The sequence below is a fragment of the Sorex araneus genome, chromosome 11 (assembly GCF_027595985.1).
Source record: "Sorex araneus isolate mSorAra2 chromosome 11, mSorAra2.pri, whole genome shotgun sequence".
NCBI classification, from domain to species: domain Eukaryota; kingdom Metazoa; phylum Chordata; class Mammalia; order Eulipotyphla; family Soricidae; genus Sorex; species Sorex araneus.
This window is the reverse complement of record NC_073312.1, coordinates 23,318,720-23,334,232: the sequence shown is the minus strand read 5'-3', so window position 1 is coordinate 23,334,232 and position 15,513 is coordinate 23,318,720. Positions and strand designations below refer to the sequence as shown.

Genomic DNA, 15,513 nt, shown 5'->3' with positions numbered 1-15,513 from the left:
CGGGGGAGAGGAGAGGAGAGGGGAGGGGAGAGATCTGACCCCCACCTGGAGGGATCCTGGCTCGTTCCTGCTCCCCAGGAAGGGAGTTTGTGGGGACACGGGAACAGGCACCAGCCCTCTCTCTGCCTCTGCCCTTCTTGGCTTTAAGATTCCCGTGAGCGCAGACTCTGGGTACAAAGTGCCCAAATAGGGCTCCAGAGTCCTGGCCATGATGGGGGTGACCAGGCCGCCTTCTGAGACTGCAGCCGGGCCAGGGAGGGGCACCCCAGACTCTGCCAACAACTACAGGAGGGATGGGAGACTGGGAGACGGGTGTGGGGACCAGCCCCACTCTGCCCGGGGAAAACTCACACCCAGGGCTGGAGCCTTGCTTACCCAGAGCAGCTGGGGGGCTCAGGTGAGCGGCTTTGTCCTCTCTGGGCTCAGGTACAAGAGGCTCGCTGGGGTGAGGGCTGCAGGTGCTGCCCTCCGCCTTCCTGCTTTGCTTCTGTGCTGGAGCCTGATGACTTCAGAAAGTTTCAGTCCCGAAAGAGGATGTCAGCCCCGCAGTGGGAAGCTGCAGGGCAGGGGGCAGGAGGAGCTGGGAGCAGGGGGCAGGAGGGAGGGATTGGGCACTCTGCTGCCTGCATGGCTGACTCTCAGGTCACCTTCCCAAGGCTTGACCCCCACCTCACAGAGCTGCCCCAGCTGGGGAGGGAGGGAGAAGGCAGGATCCCCTCTCCCCTCCCGCCCGCCCTGGCTGGCTCATCTTCCTGGGCAGCGCCACCCCCGGGTGTTGCTTCAGACCTCGGTGGAGGGGGCTGTACATTGGGTAGGACACTTGTCTTGCATGGGACCGACCCAGGGTTCAATCCCTGGCACCACAGATGATCCCCTGAGCCTGCCAGGAGTCGTCCCTGAACACAGAGCCAGGGTAAGCCCTGGGCCATGCTCAGTAAAGCCCAAAGATGAAAAACAAAACAAAAAAAAATCGAGGGTGGAGGGAAAACAAACAAAAAGCAGCACCCCGGGGCCTGGGAGCTGTGTGATGGCTGGAAGAAATGGAGCACAGGTTCTGCAGGAGTCCTGGCGTCCGGTCCTCAGAGCTGCTCACCCTGCAGGATTCCACAAGCATCTCCCGGAGCCTCCCCTGAGCACCAAGCCAGAAGTAAACCCTGAGCACCACTGGTGCAGCCTCTTCCCCCCTCAAAGTAACCAAAGGAAAAGTAGAGCCCAGATCTCAGGAGTGCTGGGAGGGGAACTTCAGCATGTGGGACCCTGAGCTCTGAGGGCGTCAGTGAAAGAAGTTGGAGCAGGGTGTTATCTTTTGGTTTTTTGCCCACACCCAGCTGACTCCTTGCCTTTTTTTGGCTCAGGGATCACCCGTGGCATATGTCGTCCAGGGTGTAAAACCCCGGTCAGACACATGCTAAGGTAAGAGCCCTGCCTGCTGTATTATCTATCCAGCCAGTGTTTGCTACTTATTTATTTATTTTACAATTTTTAGATATTTTATTTTCATAAGGTAGTTCACAATAGTTTATTGCAGATAATATTCAAAGACCAATCCCACCACCGAGTACCTTCCCACCACAAGAGGAAAGTGTATGAAGGCTGTTGTATTTCATTCTTGAGCCATTTAAGTTCGAACATAAAAGAATACAAGCAAGTATGTTAAAACCAAACAAATGTGTGCTACTTTTGGTTCATAAGTGAGTTAGAGTATAAGAGTTCTTGCGGCCAAATTAGAAAATTCGGCGACTCTCTCTTCCAGGAGCTTTAGTCTGTAGTCTCTGGGTCTTGGCCATTGATGAGATTACATGGCGCATGGGGGGGCGGGGGGGTTCAGTTTGTGGGTGTCACTGCCAAGCTACTGGAAGACTGAGGAGCTGGGGGAGGAGTCCCATTTCCGATTGGAGCACGCTTAGAGATCTTCGTCACGGGTTCCCGCATACCTGGGTTTTCCTGCCAGTTCCCACTAGGATTAGGCTTGTCTGACTGTGAGGAGAGCGACCTTGAGCATGGCGGCAGTTGGGTTCTGGAGGTTTTTGGCTGCCGGGGTTCTGCTTGGGGCTGTGCTCGGGAGTCACTCCCAGGTAATCTTTGGGCAAACCTGGGGCTGGGGTTGCATCCAGGGCTCCTGCCTGCGAAGCCTGAGCTCAGCCTGGCGAGCCATTGCCCCATACTGCGGGTTTTCCATCAGGCCCACAGGCCTTTCCTTCAGGGGCCACCAGGTCCGCTGCCCTGTCCTCCACACCCCACACCGCTGAACCTCATTCTTCCCCCAGAGCCGATGGTTTGGGAGAAAGGGTGGTGCTTCAAGGGTCGGGATTTCGGCTGGCAGCAAGATGGGGCTGAGGGTGGGGAAGTAGGCTCATATTGAATTCCTCGTCGATGCCAGACTGCTCGATGGCCCACTTATGCAGGCGGCTGTAGGGGGGGATTTCAGGCTTCTCCTGATACTTGGAGCTGTCATTGATTTTGTCCCACGGTAAACTCCGCTCTGTACCTTGCTTTGGGAACTTGTCCATCAGTGCCTGGTCCCTCCTGCTGAGCGCCACGAAGCCGAAGAACTGCTTCACGTTGTTGGCCGCCAGCGCGAGCGAGTGCGCCTCGGCCGTGAGTCGGAAGAGCTGCTTTTCGTTGGCGAGGTAGCGGGCCCTGTAGTCCTCTTGGTGGTAGCTGAGCTTCGAGCAGCAGGCCTTGAGACACTTGATCAGGAACACCACCACGGCCACTGTGCAGATGAGCAGCCACCCTAATAGCTGAGACACAGAGGGCCGGTCAGGGAAAGGGGCAGCTGAGGGGGTCCGGAGTGGCCGGGGTGGAGCTGGCCCTCAGCACCCCCCAGCCAGCCGGCTCTGCATCGCCCGCTGCAAATTCTGCCCCTGAAGGAGAAACCAGCATTCCCAGCGGGATTCCATCCCTCTGCCCTCACTCTGGCACCTGCTCTGTGCTTAGACTTTGCAGAGCCCTGCTGCCTTCCTCTCCCCCCCACCCCAGGGCCTCCTTCCACATCTCAGCCTCCAAGTCTGGGTCAGACAGAGAGGCTCAGTCCCATGCCACCTCGGGGAAGCCTTCAGAGACCCTCTGGGAGCCCCTACATGCCTGCTTCCTCCTCACCCTCACTATCTTATAGGAAAATTACCTCATGCTTGTCTCAAAGGCTCCCTGGGGTGGGTGTCCCTCCATTTGGCCCTGTACAGCTCTGAGCAACAGAATCCCATTCCTGTGTCTCCACACCCATCTCCTGGGATGCCCACACTCCCCTCTACTGTACCTTCGTGTGTGTGTGTGTGTGTGTGTTTGTGTGTGTGTGTGTGTGTGTGTGTGTGTGTGTGTTGAACACGGGTCACTGTGATACTTCAGCTAACCTGGCTCACAGTTTAGCCTTAGGGCCTGAGGGATGTGGTGCTGCCCGAACCCTGCAGGGCAGGGGATGACCAAGTTTCCCCAGTGACGCCTGGGTCACACCCAGTGATGCTTGGGGAGCCTCCAGGGCTGTCCCTGGCTGTGCTCAGGGACCGTGTGGTGCCAGATTGAACCAGATCGGGCTGGGTGCACACCAGGCTTGCACCCTGGCCCCTGTACTGTCCCCAGCCACAACTGGCTTTTGCCATGTCCCGAGACTAGGTCAGTGCCTCCTTGCTGCTCCCCGGCCTCCTCTCTATCCCTTCAGGCTCCACCAGGCACCTTCCTTTACTCTCCCTTCATTCATTCATTTATTTATCCCTCTGCTGCCTCTGAGCAAAGCCAAGGTGAAGGTAGGAGGGAGCAGGAGACGAATTTCTCAGAGGCAATAGGACCAAGATGGGATCTAAAGCAGCGGTTTCTGCCACAGACAGAACTGTCCGTGTCGGCAGGTGGGGTCAGATGCCTCACTTCTCACTGCCCGACTGGGGCCCGCGTGCAGGGGAGACTGTGGGCGGGTATGAGAGGCTGGAGAGCTGCTCCAAAGCTGCAGCATCACCAGCCCTACCGGAGCCCAGGGCCCGGGAAAGGAACCCTTTGTGGTGCAGACACAGGCCCCGTGAGACCCGGCTGGCACAGGTGGTGGCCCAGGAGAGAGGTGCCAGCAGGAACTAGGGCTGTGATGAGCTGCAAGAAGACTCCCCCAACCTCTGCCCTTGACAAGACCCTAACCACAGACTAATTTGTTCTGTTTTCTCTTTTGCTTTTTGGGTCACACCCGCGGTGCTCTGGGGACCATAGGGGATGCCCAATTCAGGTCTGCCGTGTGCAAGGCCAGCACCCTCACCGCTGTACTACCACTCTGGCCCCCACTACAGACTCTTATCTGCATGGAAAACCTCAAGCCGGGGCAGTTTGGGGCACTTTGTGAGCCACCGGGGAGCCTCCCTGACTGGGCTGCCTCATCCCAGCCTGAGTGTGTAAATCTGCTTTTACCTTGGGGCATCGCAGCTCTCTCCCCTCTGCTCCTGTTCCCTTTGAACCCCTGGCTGTTTCCCTCCCTCTTCCTCTCTCCCCCTTCCCTAACTAAAACGATTGGAGTTAAGTTTTAAGCATTCTTGGGGTCTGCTGGGTTTCACCAAAGCTCAATACATCAAAATTCTTATCTGGAGGGGCTGGGAAAAGACTTTGGCAATAGAGCACTTTCCTTGCAGTGTGAGTCCGGGTTCCACCCCCAGCACTGCAAAAATGAACAAAACTCTCTTATTTGAAATGGGAAAATAATTCTTTTTTCTTTTTTTTTGCTTTTTGGCGTCACACCTGGTGATACACAGGGATCACTCTTGGCTCTGCACTCAGGAATTACACTGGTGGTGCTCAGGGGACCATATGGGATGCTGGTAATCGAACCCGGGTTGGCCGTTTGCAAGGCAAACACCTACCCACTGTCCTATCTCTCCAGCCCAGATTCTTTATTTTTTTTTGGGGGGGGGGTCATCCGGTGATGCACAGGGGTTACTCCTGGCTCATGCACTCAGGAATTATTCCTGGCAGGGCTTGGGGAACCATATGGGATGCTGGGATTCGAACTTGCATGCCGTATGCAATGCTAATGCCCTACCTGATGTGCTATTGGTCCAGCCCCAAGAAAATGATTCTTATCACACTAAGAATCTTGCTTAATGGTTGCCACTGATTACGGGAACCCAGGATCTGGATGGGCACTGAGCACCCCGCCACCTCCCAGGGAAAGGATGAGTGTCCCTCAGCACAGCCTTACCTGAGACTCAAACTTGAGCCTGCGGCTCACCTCCTCCCGGATGCCCGACAGGTTGTCAGGGCTCTCCCCGCAAGGGAACCTGGCCAGGATCTGTGTGGCGTGGGAGAGAGGGAAGCTCTCGTTCTCAGCCGTGAGCGAGGACGGGTCCACAAACTCGCTGAATGCGCAGACGTAGGCGTCCCCGCGCAGCAGGGAGATGACCGACCAGGTGAGGGGGGCCACGGCTGCATGGCCCACGATAGAATATAGGATGCCTGGGCATTGCTTGATCCTGAAGCACCGGCACCCGTCCACCAGGTTCCTGGTTTGGTTGTTGAGGATGATGCTGATGAAGAAGAGCAAAAAGACGGGCGCCCAGGTGGCCATCAGCCCATACCAGAAGTTCTGAACTGGTGAGCACGGGCACTGGAAGGCCAACAAGGAGAAGAGTTCCTGGCCCCCCGTGGTGCCCAGAGCCACCAGCCCATTTAATGTCACGAAATCCTTGCTCCTGAAAATGCGCGACAGGAAGTTAACGATGTGGTTAGCCATGGTGTCGGGCAGGGGCTGCACGAGGAGAAAGTGCGGGCTGGCAGGTACCTTGCAGCAGGGCCGGGCTGGTCACTCTGGTGGAAGCTGGGCACCTCCTGTAGGACAGTAGGAGACAGAAGAATGCTGGTCTGAATCCAACCCCCAGGGGCAGCCCCTGGGGTCAGACTGACAAGGGAGCAGTGATGGTGGCCCACATCCTACTCAGCCATCATTCCTCATCCTCAGGACCCCTCAGTGGGCTGTCAGCCCCCAGACTCTCGGAGAAGGGGCAATGGCCCAGGGTGGCCTCTCAGGGGCAGAGCTGTGAGCCCTCCTCCTCGGATGCTCAGACCTCCTGGCTTCCACCAGCTTCTTCCTGGGTGCTGAGGAGGGCCCCGTGGCCTGCCAGCAGCGACAGGACGCTCACTTCCCTTCGGACTGCGGGTTGGGTCCGTGCACGGGTCTGTTGGGCCAGTGTCCTGATGTGGGAGGGGACCTGCGCCCCCGATGGGGGGAGGTGACCCTGTGCTGTGGAGTGGCGCTGGGGAGAGTCCCGGGCACATTTGCCCTCCTGGGGGCCTCAGGTGGGCTCCCGGCTCCCTGCCCACTCGGGCATCTCCTCTGGGCCCCTGTCCTCTCAGGGAGGCGGGAGGGCCAGGGAGGGAGTGCAGAGGCCTGGCCATGGCCCTGGCTTCTCTCTCCTGCCGGGACTCCAGAGTGACTGTCAGAGAGGGCTGAAGGGGTCATGCTCATCTTTGTGAAGAGCAGGAAATACTCCCAGGAAGTTCTAGAGCCTGGGGTGGGGAATGAGACCCAAGGCAGAGCTCAGGCCTCGTCCCTTTGAAGACTGGGTTCAGCACTCTCCCCTGCACTGCAAATATGGAGGTGCCCGGCATGACTCTTGAGCAGCATCTCAGGAGCCTTGGGTGGTGGGGTGAAGTGAATTTTCCATCTCGCCAGTCTCTGCTGACCTTATTCTTTGCTCACCCGTAGGCCCTAAGGAACCTTCTCTCCCCGATTTCTCTTCCCAACTTGGCAGTCCTGAGCACCAGACCCTGGTCCAGGCCCCCCAGCCTGCCAGTGACAGGAAGTCTGGGCCCCTGGACACAGGGTTCTCTGGGGTTCACTCCCCTGGCACTGCCCACACGGCTGAGACGGGGCCTGGGTGTGGCCTCTCTCCCCATCTGTCTCTCCACCTCTGTGAGCTAAAGCCGAAGTCCTCAGGTTGTGGGGTGGGGAGAGCAGACAGGTGGGGCATCGCCCAGAGGTGCCCCACGCGGTCCCGTCTCTACACCTGTGCTCCGTCTGCTTACTGCCAAGACTTCCCGATGGGTCAGGGCTGAACTCGCTTGCTGCAGGGGAGAGATCTGACCCCCACCCAGGGGGAGCGTGGATTGGTCTCTCTCCCAGAGAAAGGAGTTGAGGGGATGCTGGGCTGGTGCCCGCATGGCGCCTCGCTCCACCTCGGCACTTCTTGGCTTGAAGGCTCCCGTGAGTGCAGACTCTGGGTGCAAAGTTCCCAAGTAGGGTTCCAGAGGCCTGGCCATTGGTGGGGGTCACTGCGGAGGGACCAGGTCCTCTTCTGAGAGCACAGCCCACACCAGTGAGGGTATCCCCAGATTTCTCCAACAAAACCGGGAGGGGTGGGAGTGAAGACCGGCCCGACTCCGCTCTGGGTCAAGTCACACCGCAGGGCAGGCGCCTTGCTTACCCAGAGCTCCAGGACAGGCGGCCCGGGGTGTGGAGGCCTCCCGCGACGCCCTTCGCCTTCCTGCTTTGCTTCTGTGCCCGAGCTGGGTGGCTTCAGAAAGTTTTTCCCCAGAAAAGAGGAAGGTCAGCTGATCAATGACGCGCATGTCAGCCCCAAGTTGGGTAATTGGCAGGAGAGAGGGTGGGGAGCAGGGGTGGGGGGGGGGCGAACTCTGCAGATTACACTGTAAGATCTCAGCAGGTCAGGGCCAGGCCCAGCCACCCTGAGAGGCTCCCCCCACCGTGCAGAGCTGCCCCGGCTGGGGAGGGAGGGATCACCTCTCCCCCTCCTGTCCTGCCTGACTCATCTTCCCAGCAGGTCGCACCCCTGTTCCAGCTAACTCTGAAATGGCTTCAGATCTCAGGTGGAGGGACCCAATAGATAATACAGCAGGTGGGCACTTGTATTGCACAGGGGCACTGAGGGGTCCAACCCCTGGCATCATGTAGAGCCCCCTGAGCCTCAGCAGAAGTCAGCCCTGAGCACAGACCCAGGAGTAAGTCTTTCGCAGAACTAGGTGTCCTCAGGTCTCATAACTAAGAAAAAAAATAGCAAAAGTTTTTTGTTTTTCACTTTTTGGATCATACCCGGCAATGATCAGAGGTTACTCCTGGCTCTGTGTTCAGGAATCACTCCTGACAGTGCTCAGGGGATCATATGTGATGCTGGGAATTGAACCGGGTCAGCCGTGTGCAAGGCAAATGCCCTAAACACTGTGCAATTGCTCCAGCCTCCAAAAAGCAAAATCTTAGGTGGAGGGAAAACAAACAAAAACCAGCACCTAAGGGTCTCGAGATGTGTTTTCTGGATGAACTGGGGGGCAGGTTCTACAGGAGTCCTGGGGTCCGGTCCTAAGCGCTATTCGCTCTGCCTGGTCCTACGGCATCTCCCGGAGCCACCCCTCAGCACCAAGCTGCATGCAAACCCTGAGTGTCACTGGTGCAGCCTCTCCCCCCCCCAAACTGATGAAACCAGAAGTAGAGCCCAAATCTCAGGAGTGTTGGGTGGGAACTTCAGCATGTGGGAACCCTGGGCCAGCAGGGCATCAGTGGGTGGATTTGGAGCAAGGTGTTGTTTTTTGTTTTTTTGCCCCCACACAGCTGACTCCTTACCTTTTTTATTTTTTCTCAAGGATCATCCCTGGGGAATGTGGTGCCTGGATCAGAGTGCCCCAGGTAAGTCACTTGCAAGGCATGAGCCCTACCTGTTGTAGTATTTCTTCTGCCAGTGCTTATTTATTTATTTTACAATTTTTTATATTATATTTTCATAAAGTACTTTACAATAGTTCATTGCAGATCATATTGAAAGACCAATTCCACTATCGAGCACCTTCCCACCACAATAGGAAAGTGTATGAAGGCCGTTGTATTTCATTCTGGAGCCATTTAAGCTCGAATATAAAAGAACACAAGCAAGTATGTTATAACCAAGCATATGTGTGCTACTTTGGTATATAAGTGGATTAGAGTATAAGAGGTCGTGCGACCGCATTAGGAAGTTCAGTGATACTCTCTTCCAGGAGCTTTAGTCTGTAGTCTCTGGGTCTTGGGCATTGATGAGATTACATGGCTCATGGCGCGGGTGGGGGCGGGTTGCAGTTTGCGGGTGTCACTGCCAAGCTACTGGAAAACCGAGGAGCTGGGGGGAGGAGTCCCATTTCTGATTCAAGCACACTTAGAGATCTTTGTCACGGGTTCCCGCATACCTGGGTTTCCCTGCCAGTTCCCACAAGGGTTAGGCTCTTCCGAGTGTGTGGAGAGGGGCGCTGAGCATGGCGCCACTTGGTTTCTGTGGTTTTCAGCTGCCAGGGTTCTGATTGGGGCTGTGCTCAGGAGCCACTCCCGGGTGATGCTCAGGAAAACTCGGGGCTGGGGTTGCATCCAGGGCTCCTGCCGGTGAGCTGAGCTCAGCCTGGCGAGCCATTGCACCATACTGAGGGCGTTTCTTCAGGTCCACAGGCCTGTCCTTCAGGGGCGGCCAGGTGCGCTGCCCTTTCCTCCACACCCCATACCGCTGAACCTCATTATTCCTCCAGAGCCAGTGGTTTGGGAGAAAGGTTGGTGCTGCAAGGGTCGGGGGGTGGGCTGGCAGCAAGATGAGGCTACGTGTCGGGAAGTAGGGTCATATTGAACTCCTTGTCGATGTCAGGCTGACAGAAGGCCCACTTGTGCAGGCGGCTGTAGAGGGGGATGCCCAGCATCTCCTGGTACTCGGAGCTGCCAGTGATTTTGTCCCACTGTAGACAACGCTGTGTACCTTGCTTTGGGAACTTGGCCATTAGTGCCTGGTCCCTCTGGCTGAGCGCCACGTAGCCGAAGAACTGCTTCACGTTGTTGGCCGCCAGCGTGAGCGAGTGCACCTCGGCCGTGCGTCGCAGAGCTGTTCCTCCTTGGCGAGGTAGCGGGCCCTGTAGGCCTCCTGTTGGTAGCCGAGCTTCAAGCAGCAGGCCTTGAGGCACTTGCTCAGGAACACCACCATGGCCACTATGCAGATGAGCAGCCAACATAATAGCTGAGACACAGAGGGCCGGTCAAGGAAAGGGGCAGCTGAGGGGGTCCGGAGCGGCCAGGGTGGAGCTGGCCCTCAGCACCCCCCAGCCAGCCGGCTCTGCATCGCCCAGCTGCAAATTCTGCCCCTGAAGGAGAAACCAGCATTCCCAGCGGGATTCGGTCCCTCTGCCCTCACTCTGGCACCTGCTCTGTGCTTAGACTTTGCAGACCCCTGCTGCCTTCCTCTCCCCCCACCCCAGGGCCTCTTCCACATCTCAGCCTCCAAGTCTGGGTCAGACAGAGAGGCTCAGTCCCATGCCACCTCGGGGAAGCCTTCAGAGACCCTCTGGGAGCCCCTACATGCCTGCTTCCTCCTCACCCTCACTATCTTATAGGAAAATTGCCTCATGCTTATCTCAAAGACTCCTGGGGTGGGTGTCCCTCCATTTGGCCCTGTACAGCTCTGAGCAATGGAATCCCATTCCTGTGTCTCCACACCCATCTCTTGGGCTGCTCACGCTCCCCTCTACTGTAGCTTCGTGTGTGTGTGTGTGTGTGTGTGTGTGTGTGTGTGTGTGAGAGTGTGTGTGTGTGTGTGTGTTTGTGTGTGTGTGAGTGTGTATCTGTGTGTGTGTTGAACCCGGGTCACTGGTGATACTTCAGCGAACCTGGCTCACAATTTAGCCTTAAAGCCTGAGGGATGTGGTGCTGCTCAAACCAGGCAGGGCAGGGCATGACCAAGTTTCCCCAGTGACGCCTGGGACGCACCCAGTGATGCTTGGGAGCCTCCAGGTCTGTCGCTGGCTGTTCTCAGGGACCGTGTGGTGCCAGATTGATCGAGATTGGGCTGGGTGCACACCAGGCTTGCACCCTGGCCCCTGTACTATCCCCAGCCCCAACTGGTGTTTCCCATGGCCCGAGACTAGGTCAGTGCCTTCTTGTCCCTCCCCAGCCTCTTCTCTGACCCTTCAGGCTCCACCAGTCATCTTCCTTTACTCTGCCCTTCATTCATTTATTTATTTATCCCTCTGCTGCCTTGGAGCAAAGCCAAGGTGAAGGTAGGAGGGAGCAGGAGACGAATTTCTCAGAGGCAATAGGACCAAGATGGGATCTAAAGCATTAGTTTCTGCCACAGACAGAACTGTCTGTGTGGGCAGGTGGGGTCAGATGCCTCACTTCTCACTGCCCGACTGGGGCCCGGGTGCAGGGGAGACTGTGGGCGGGCATGAGAGGCTGGAGAGCTGCTCCAAACCTGCAGCATCACCGGCCCTACCAGAGCCCAGGGCCCTGGAAAGGGCCCCTTTGTGGTGCAGACACAGGCCCCGTGAGACCAGGCTGGCACAGGTGGTGGCCCAGGAGAGAGGTGCCAGCAGGAACTAGGGCTGTGATGAGCTGCAAGAAGACTCCCCCAACCTCTGCCCTTGACAAGACCCTAACCACAGACTAATTTGTTCTGTTTTCTCTTTTGCTTTTTGAGTCACACCCGCGGTGCTCTGGGGTGTTGGGGCTGGACTGAGTCATCAGGGCGAGCCCATGTATACTGTACCGTACTACGGACAGTAACATAGGGACCCATGAAAATGGGCGAGATTTCTCGTGTGTCCTGTCTGGTTTGGATGAAGCTGAACATTTTCCCCCTTTCAAGCAACCTTCAGAAAAATAATTTCAGAATACTGAAAAGAGCAGTTTTTATTTCTCTCACAGAAGCCTGGCTGGTCTTTGACATGCAGATGGCGTTAGCCAGGCCTGACCTTTGATATTGTAAATTGTAGATTTCAGGTGCAGGCCCAGGTTTGTCTTTGGGATGTAAATCAAGGTGCCTGAAGAAGGTTTCAGTTTCGGTTTTGTATCTTTCCCTTCTCAGTTCTGTATTCTTTTCCGAGGCTAGAGGCCTACCCATACAAGGAAACAATATGTTCCATTGTCTCAATGTTCTCCCTGTACCATTTTTTGATGCCTTTGGTGACATCACTATATTGCGCCCTTTAGAGGTACCATGATCAATAAAAGGAGGTCCACGAGGCCATCTGCCTTTGCTAAGAGCCAGAGCGAGCCTTAGTCCTCCAATCAGTGCATTTCTTCCGCGTTCCTATCTCAGCGCCTCCGATTGCAGAACGTTCACGCAACACTGGGGACCATATGGGATGCCCAATTCAAGTCAGCTGTGTGCAAGGCCAGCACCCTCACCGCTGTACTATCACTCTGGCCCCCACTACAGACTCTGATCTGATGGAAAACCTCAAGCCAGGGCAGTTTGGGGAGCTTTGCCGCATCCCAGCCTGAGTGTGTAAATCCACTTTTACCTTGGGGCATCGCCCGCTCTCTCCCCTCTGCTCCTGTTCCCTTTGAAGCCCTGGCTGTTTCCCTCCCTCTTCCTCTCTCCCCCTTCCCGAACTTAAATGATTGGAGTTAAGCTTAAAGCATTCATGGGGTCTGCTGGGTTTCACAAAGACCCAATACATCAAAATTCTTATCTGGAGGGGCTGGGAAAAGACTTTGGCAATAGAGCACTGTCCTTGCATGTGTGAGTCTGGGTTCCACCCCCAGCACTGCAAAAATGAACAAAACTCTCTTATTTGAAATGGGAAATGATTCTTTTTTTTTCTTTTTGGCGTCACACCTGGCGATACACAGGGGTCACTCTTGGCTCTGCACTCAGGAATTAACTTGGTGGTGCTCAGGGGACCATACGGAATGCTGGGAATCAAACCGGGTTGGCCGCGTGCAAGGCAAACGCCCTACCCCCTGTGCTATCTCTCCAGTCTTTGTTCTGTTTATTTTTTTTTTTGGGTCATATCCGGCCATGCACAGGGGTTACTCCTGGATCATGCAGTCAGGAATTATTCCTGGCAGGGCTTGGGGAACCATATGGGATGCTGGGATTCCAACACAGGTTGGCCGTGTGCAAGGCAAATGCCCTACCCGCTGTGCTATTGATCTAGCCCGAGAAAATCATTCTTATCACACTAAGAATCTTGCTTAATGGTTGCCACTGACTACGGGAACCCAGTATCTGGATGGGCACTGAGCTGCCCGCCACCTCCCAGGGAAGGGATGAGCATCCCTCAGCACAGCCTTACCTGAGACTCAAACTTGAGCCTGCGGCTCACCTCCTCCCGGATGCCCGACAGGTTGTCAGGGCTCTCCCCAAAAGGGAACCTGGCCAGGATCTGTGTGGCGTGGGAGAGAGGGAAGCTCTCGTTCTCAGCCGTGAGCGAGGACGGGTCCACAAACTCGCTGAATGCGCAGACGTAGGCGTCCCCGCGCAGCAGGGAGATGAAAGACCAGGTGAGGGGGGCCACGGCTGCGCGGCCCACGATGGAATATAGGATACATGGGCATTTCTTGGTCCTGAAGCACCGGCACTCGAATCTGCTTTGGTTGTTGAGGATGATGCTGATGAAGAAGAGCAACAAGGCGGGCCACAGGTGGCCGTCAGCCCATAATAGCAGTATGGAACTGGTGAGCACGAGCACTGGAAGGCCAACAAGTAGAAGAGCTCCTGGCCACCCGTGGTGCCCAAAGCCACCAGCCCATTTAATGTCACCAAATCCTTGCTCCTGAAAATGAGCGACAGGAAGCCGGAGATGGGGTTAGCCATGGTGTCGGGCAGGGGCTGCACGAGGAGGAAGTGCGGGCTGGCAGGCACCTTGCAGCAGGGCCGGGCTGGTCACTCCAGTGGCAGCTGGGCATCTCCTGTAGGACAGCAGGAGAGAGAAAAATGCTGCTCTGAACCTGACATCAGGGACAGCCCCTGGGGTCAGGCTGACAAGGGGGCAGTGATAGTGGCCCGCATCCTTCTCAGCCATCAACCTCATTCTCTGGACCCTCAGTGGGCTGTCAGCCCCCAGACTTGTGGAGAAGGGGCAGTGGCCCCAGGTTGGCCTCTCAGGGACAGAAATGTGGCCGTCCTCCTCAGATGCTCAGACCTCCTGGCTTCCACCAGCTTCTTCCTGGGGGCTGAGGAGGGCCCCGTGGCCTGCCAGCAGTGACAGGATGCTCACTTCCCTTCGGACTGTGGGTTGGGTCCGGGCAGTGGTCTGTCGGGGCAGTGTCCTGATGTGGGAGGGGACCTGCGCCCCCGATGGGGGGAGGTGACCCTGTGCTGTGGAGTGGCGCTGGGGAGAGTCCCGGGCACCATCGCCCTCCTGGGGGCCTCAGGTGGGCTCCCGGCTCCCCGCCCACTCGGGCATCTCCTCTGGGCCCCTGTCCTCTCAGGGAGGCGGGAGGGCCAGGGAGGGAGTGCAGAGGCCTGGCCATGGCCCCCGCATCTCTCTCCTGCCGGGGCTCCTGAGTGACTGTCAGAGAGGGCAGAAGGGGTCATGCTCCCCATTGTGAAGAGCAGGAAATACTCCCAGGGAGTTCTGGAGCCTGGGGTGTGGGATGAGGCCCAAGGCAGAGCTCAGGCCTCTTCCCTGTGAAGACCTGGGTTCAGACCCTCCCGTGATCTGCAAACATGGAGGTGCCTGGCAGGACTCTTGAGCAGCATCTCAGGAGCCTTGGCTGATGAGGTGAAGTGAATTTTCCATCTCGCAGTCTCTGCTGACCTTATTCTTTGCTCACCCGTAGGCCCTAAGGAACCTTCTCTCCCCCAATTTCTCTTCTCGACTCGCCAGCCCTGAGCACCAGACCCTGGGCACAGGCCCCCCAGCCTGCCAGCGACAGGAAGTCTGGGCCCCTAGACACAGGGTTCTCTGGGGTTCACTCCCCTGGCACCTCCCACACAGCTGATACTGGGGCCCGGGTGTGGCCAGTCTCCCCATCTGTCTCTCCACCTCTGTGAGCTAAAGCCGAAGTCCTCAGGTTGTGGGGTGGGGAGAGCAGACAGGTGGGGCATCGCCCAGAGGTGCCCCACGCGGCCCCGTCTCTACACCTGTGCCCCGTCTGCTTACCACCAAGACTTCCCGATGGGTCAGGGCTGAACTCGCTCGCTGCAGGGGAGAGATCTGACCCCCACCCAGGGGGAGCATGGATTGGTCTCTCTCCCAGAGAAAGTTGTTTGAGGGGACTCTGGGGCTGGTGCCCGCATGGTCCCTCGCTCCTCCTCGGCCCTTCTTGGCTTTAAGGCTCCCGTGAGCGCAGACTTCCTGCTTTGCTTCTGTGCCCAAGCTGGGTGGTTTCAGAAAGTTTTCCCCAGAAAAGAGGAGGGTCAGCTGGTCAATGACACGCATGTCAGCCCCACGTTGGGAAACTGGCAGGGAAGAGGGTGGGGAGCAGGGATGCGCTGTGGGGGGGACACTGCAGATTACACTGTAAGATCTCAGCAGGTCAGGGCCAAGCATAGCCACCCTGAGAGGCTCCCCCCACCGTGCAGAGCTGCCCTGGCTGGGGAGGGAGGGATCACCTCTCCCCCTCCTGCCCTGCCTGACTTATCTTCCCAGCAGGCCGCATCTTGGTTGTGTTCCCTCAGTCTTTCCAGCCTGCCAAGGCCTCATTACCCTGCTGGGCCCCAAGAATGAAAGCTCCTCAGGTCCTTGCCCCAGTTGGGGTCCCTGGGCAGGTGGGGGCCCTGGGCTGGGTCAGGACTACTGTGTTTATGGCCTCGGGTCTCTCTGCTGTCAGCCTGGGGCCGTCCGTGGTGGGTTTGGCCC

General features: G+C 57.2%; 2 protein-coding genes across 2 annotated transcripts; both read right to left on the bottom strand.

Annotated features, from left to right (window-relative positions):
* Positions 1-2,297: 2,297 nt before the first annotated feature.
* On the bottom strand, positions 2,298-5,701 carry LOC129399374 (calcium homeostasis modulator protein 2-like). The gene is made up of 2 exons (XM_055119193.1): positions 5,171-5,701; positions 2,298-2,744 (listed from the first exon to the last, which is right to left on the bottom strand). The coding sequence occupies exons 1-2, from the start codon at positions 5,699-5,701 to the stop codon at positions 2,298-2,300; spliced, it is 978 nt and encodes a 325-aa protein (XP_054975168.1).
* A 3,833-nt stretch (positions 5,702-9,534) lies between these two features.
* On the bottom strand, positions 9,535-13,523 carry LOC129399373 (calcium homeostasis modulator protein 2-like). The gene is made up of 4 exons (XM_055119192.1): positions 13,411-13,523; positions 13,003-13,318; positions 9,804-9,944; positions 9,535-9,753 (listed from the first exon to the last, which is right to left on the bottom strand). Exons 1-4 carry the CDS (start codon positions 13,521-13,523, stop codon positions 9,535-9,537), a joined length of 789 nt encoding a protein of 262 aa, XP_054975167.1.
* Positions 13,524-15,513: the final 1,990 nt, after the last annotated feature.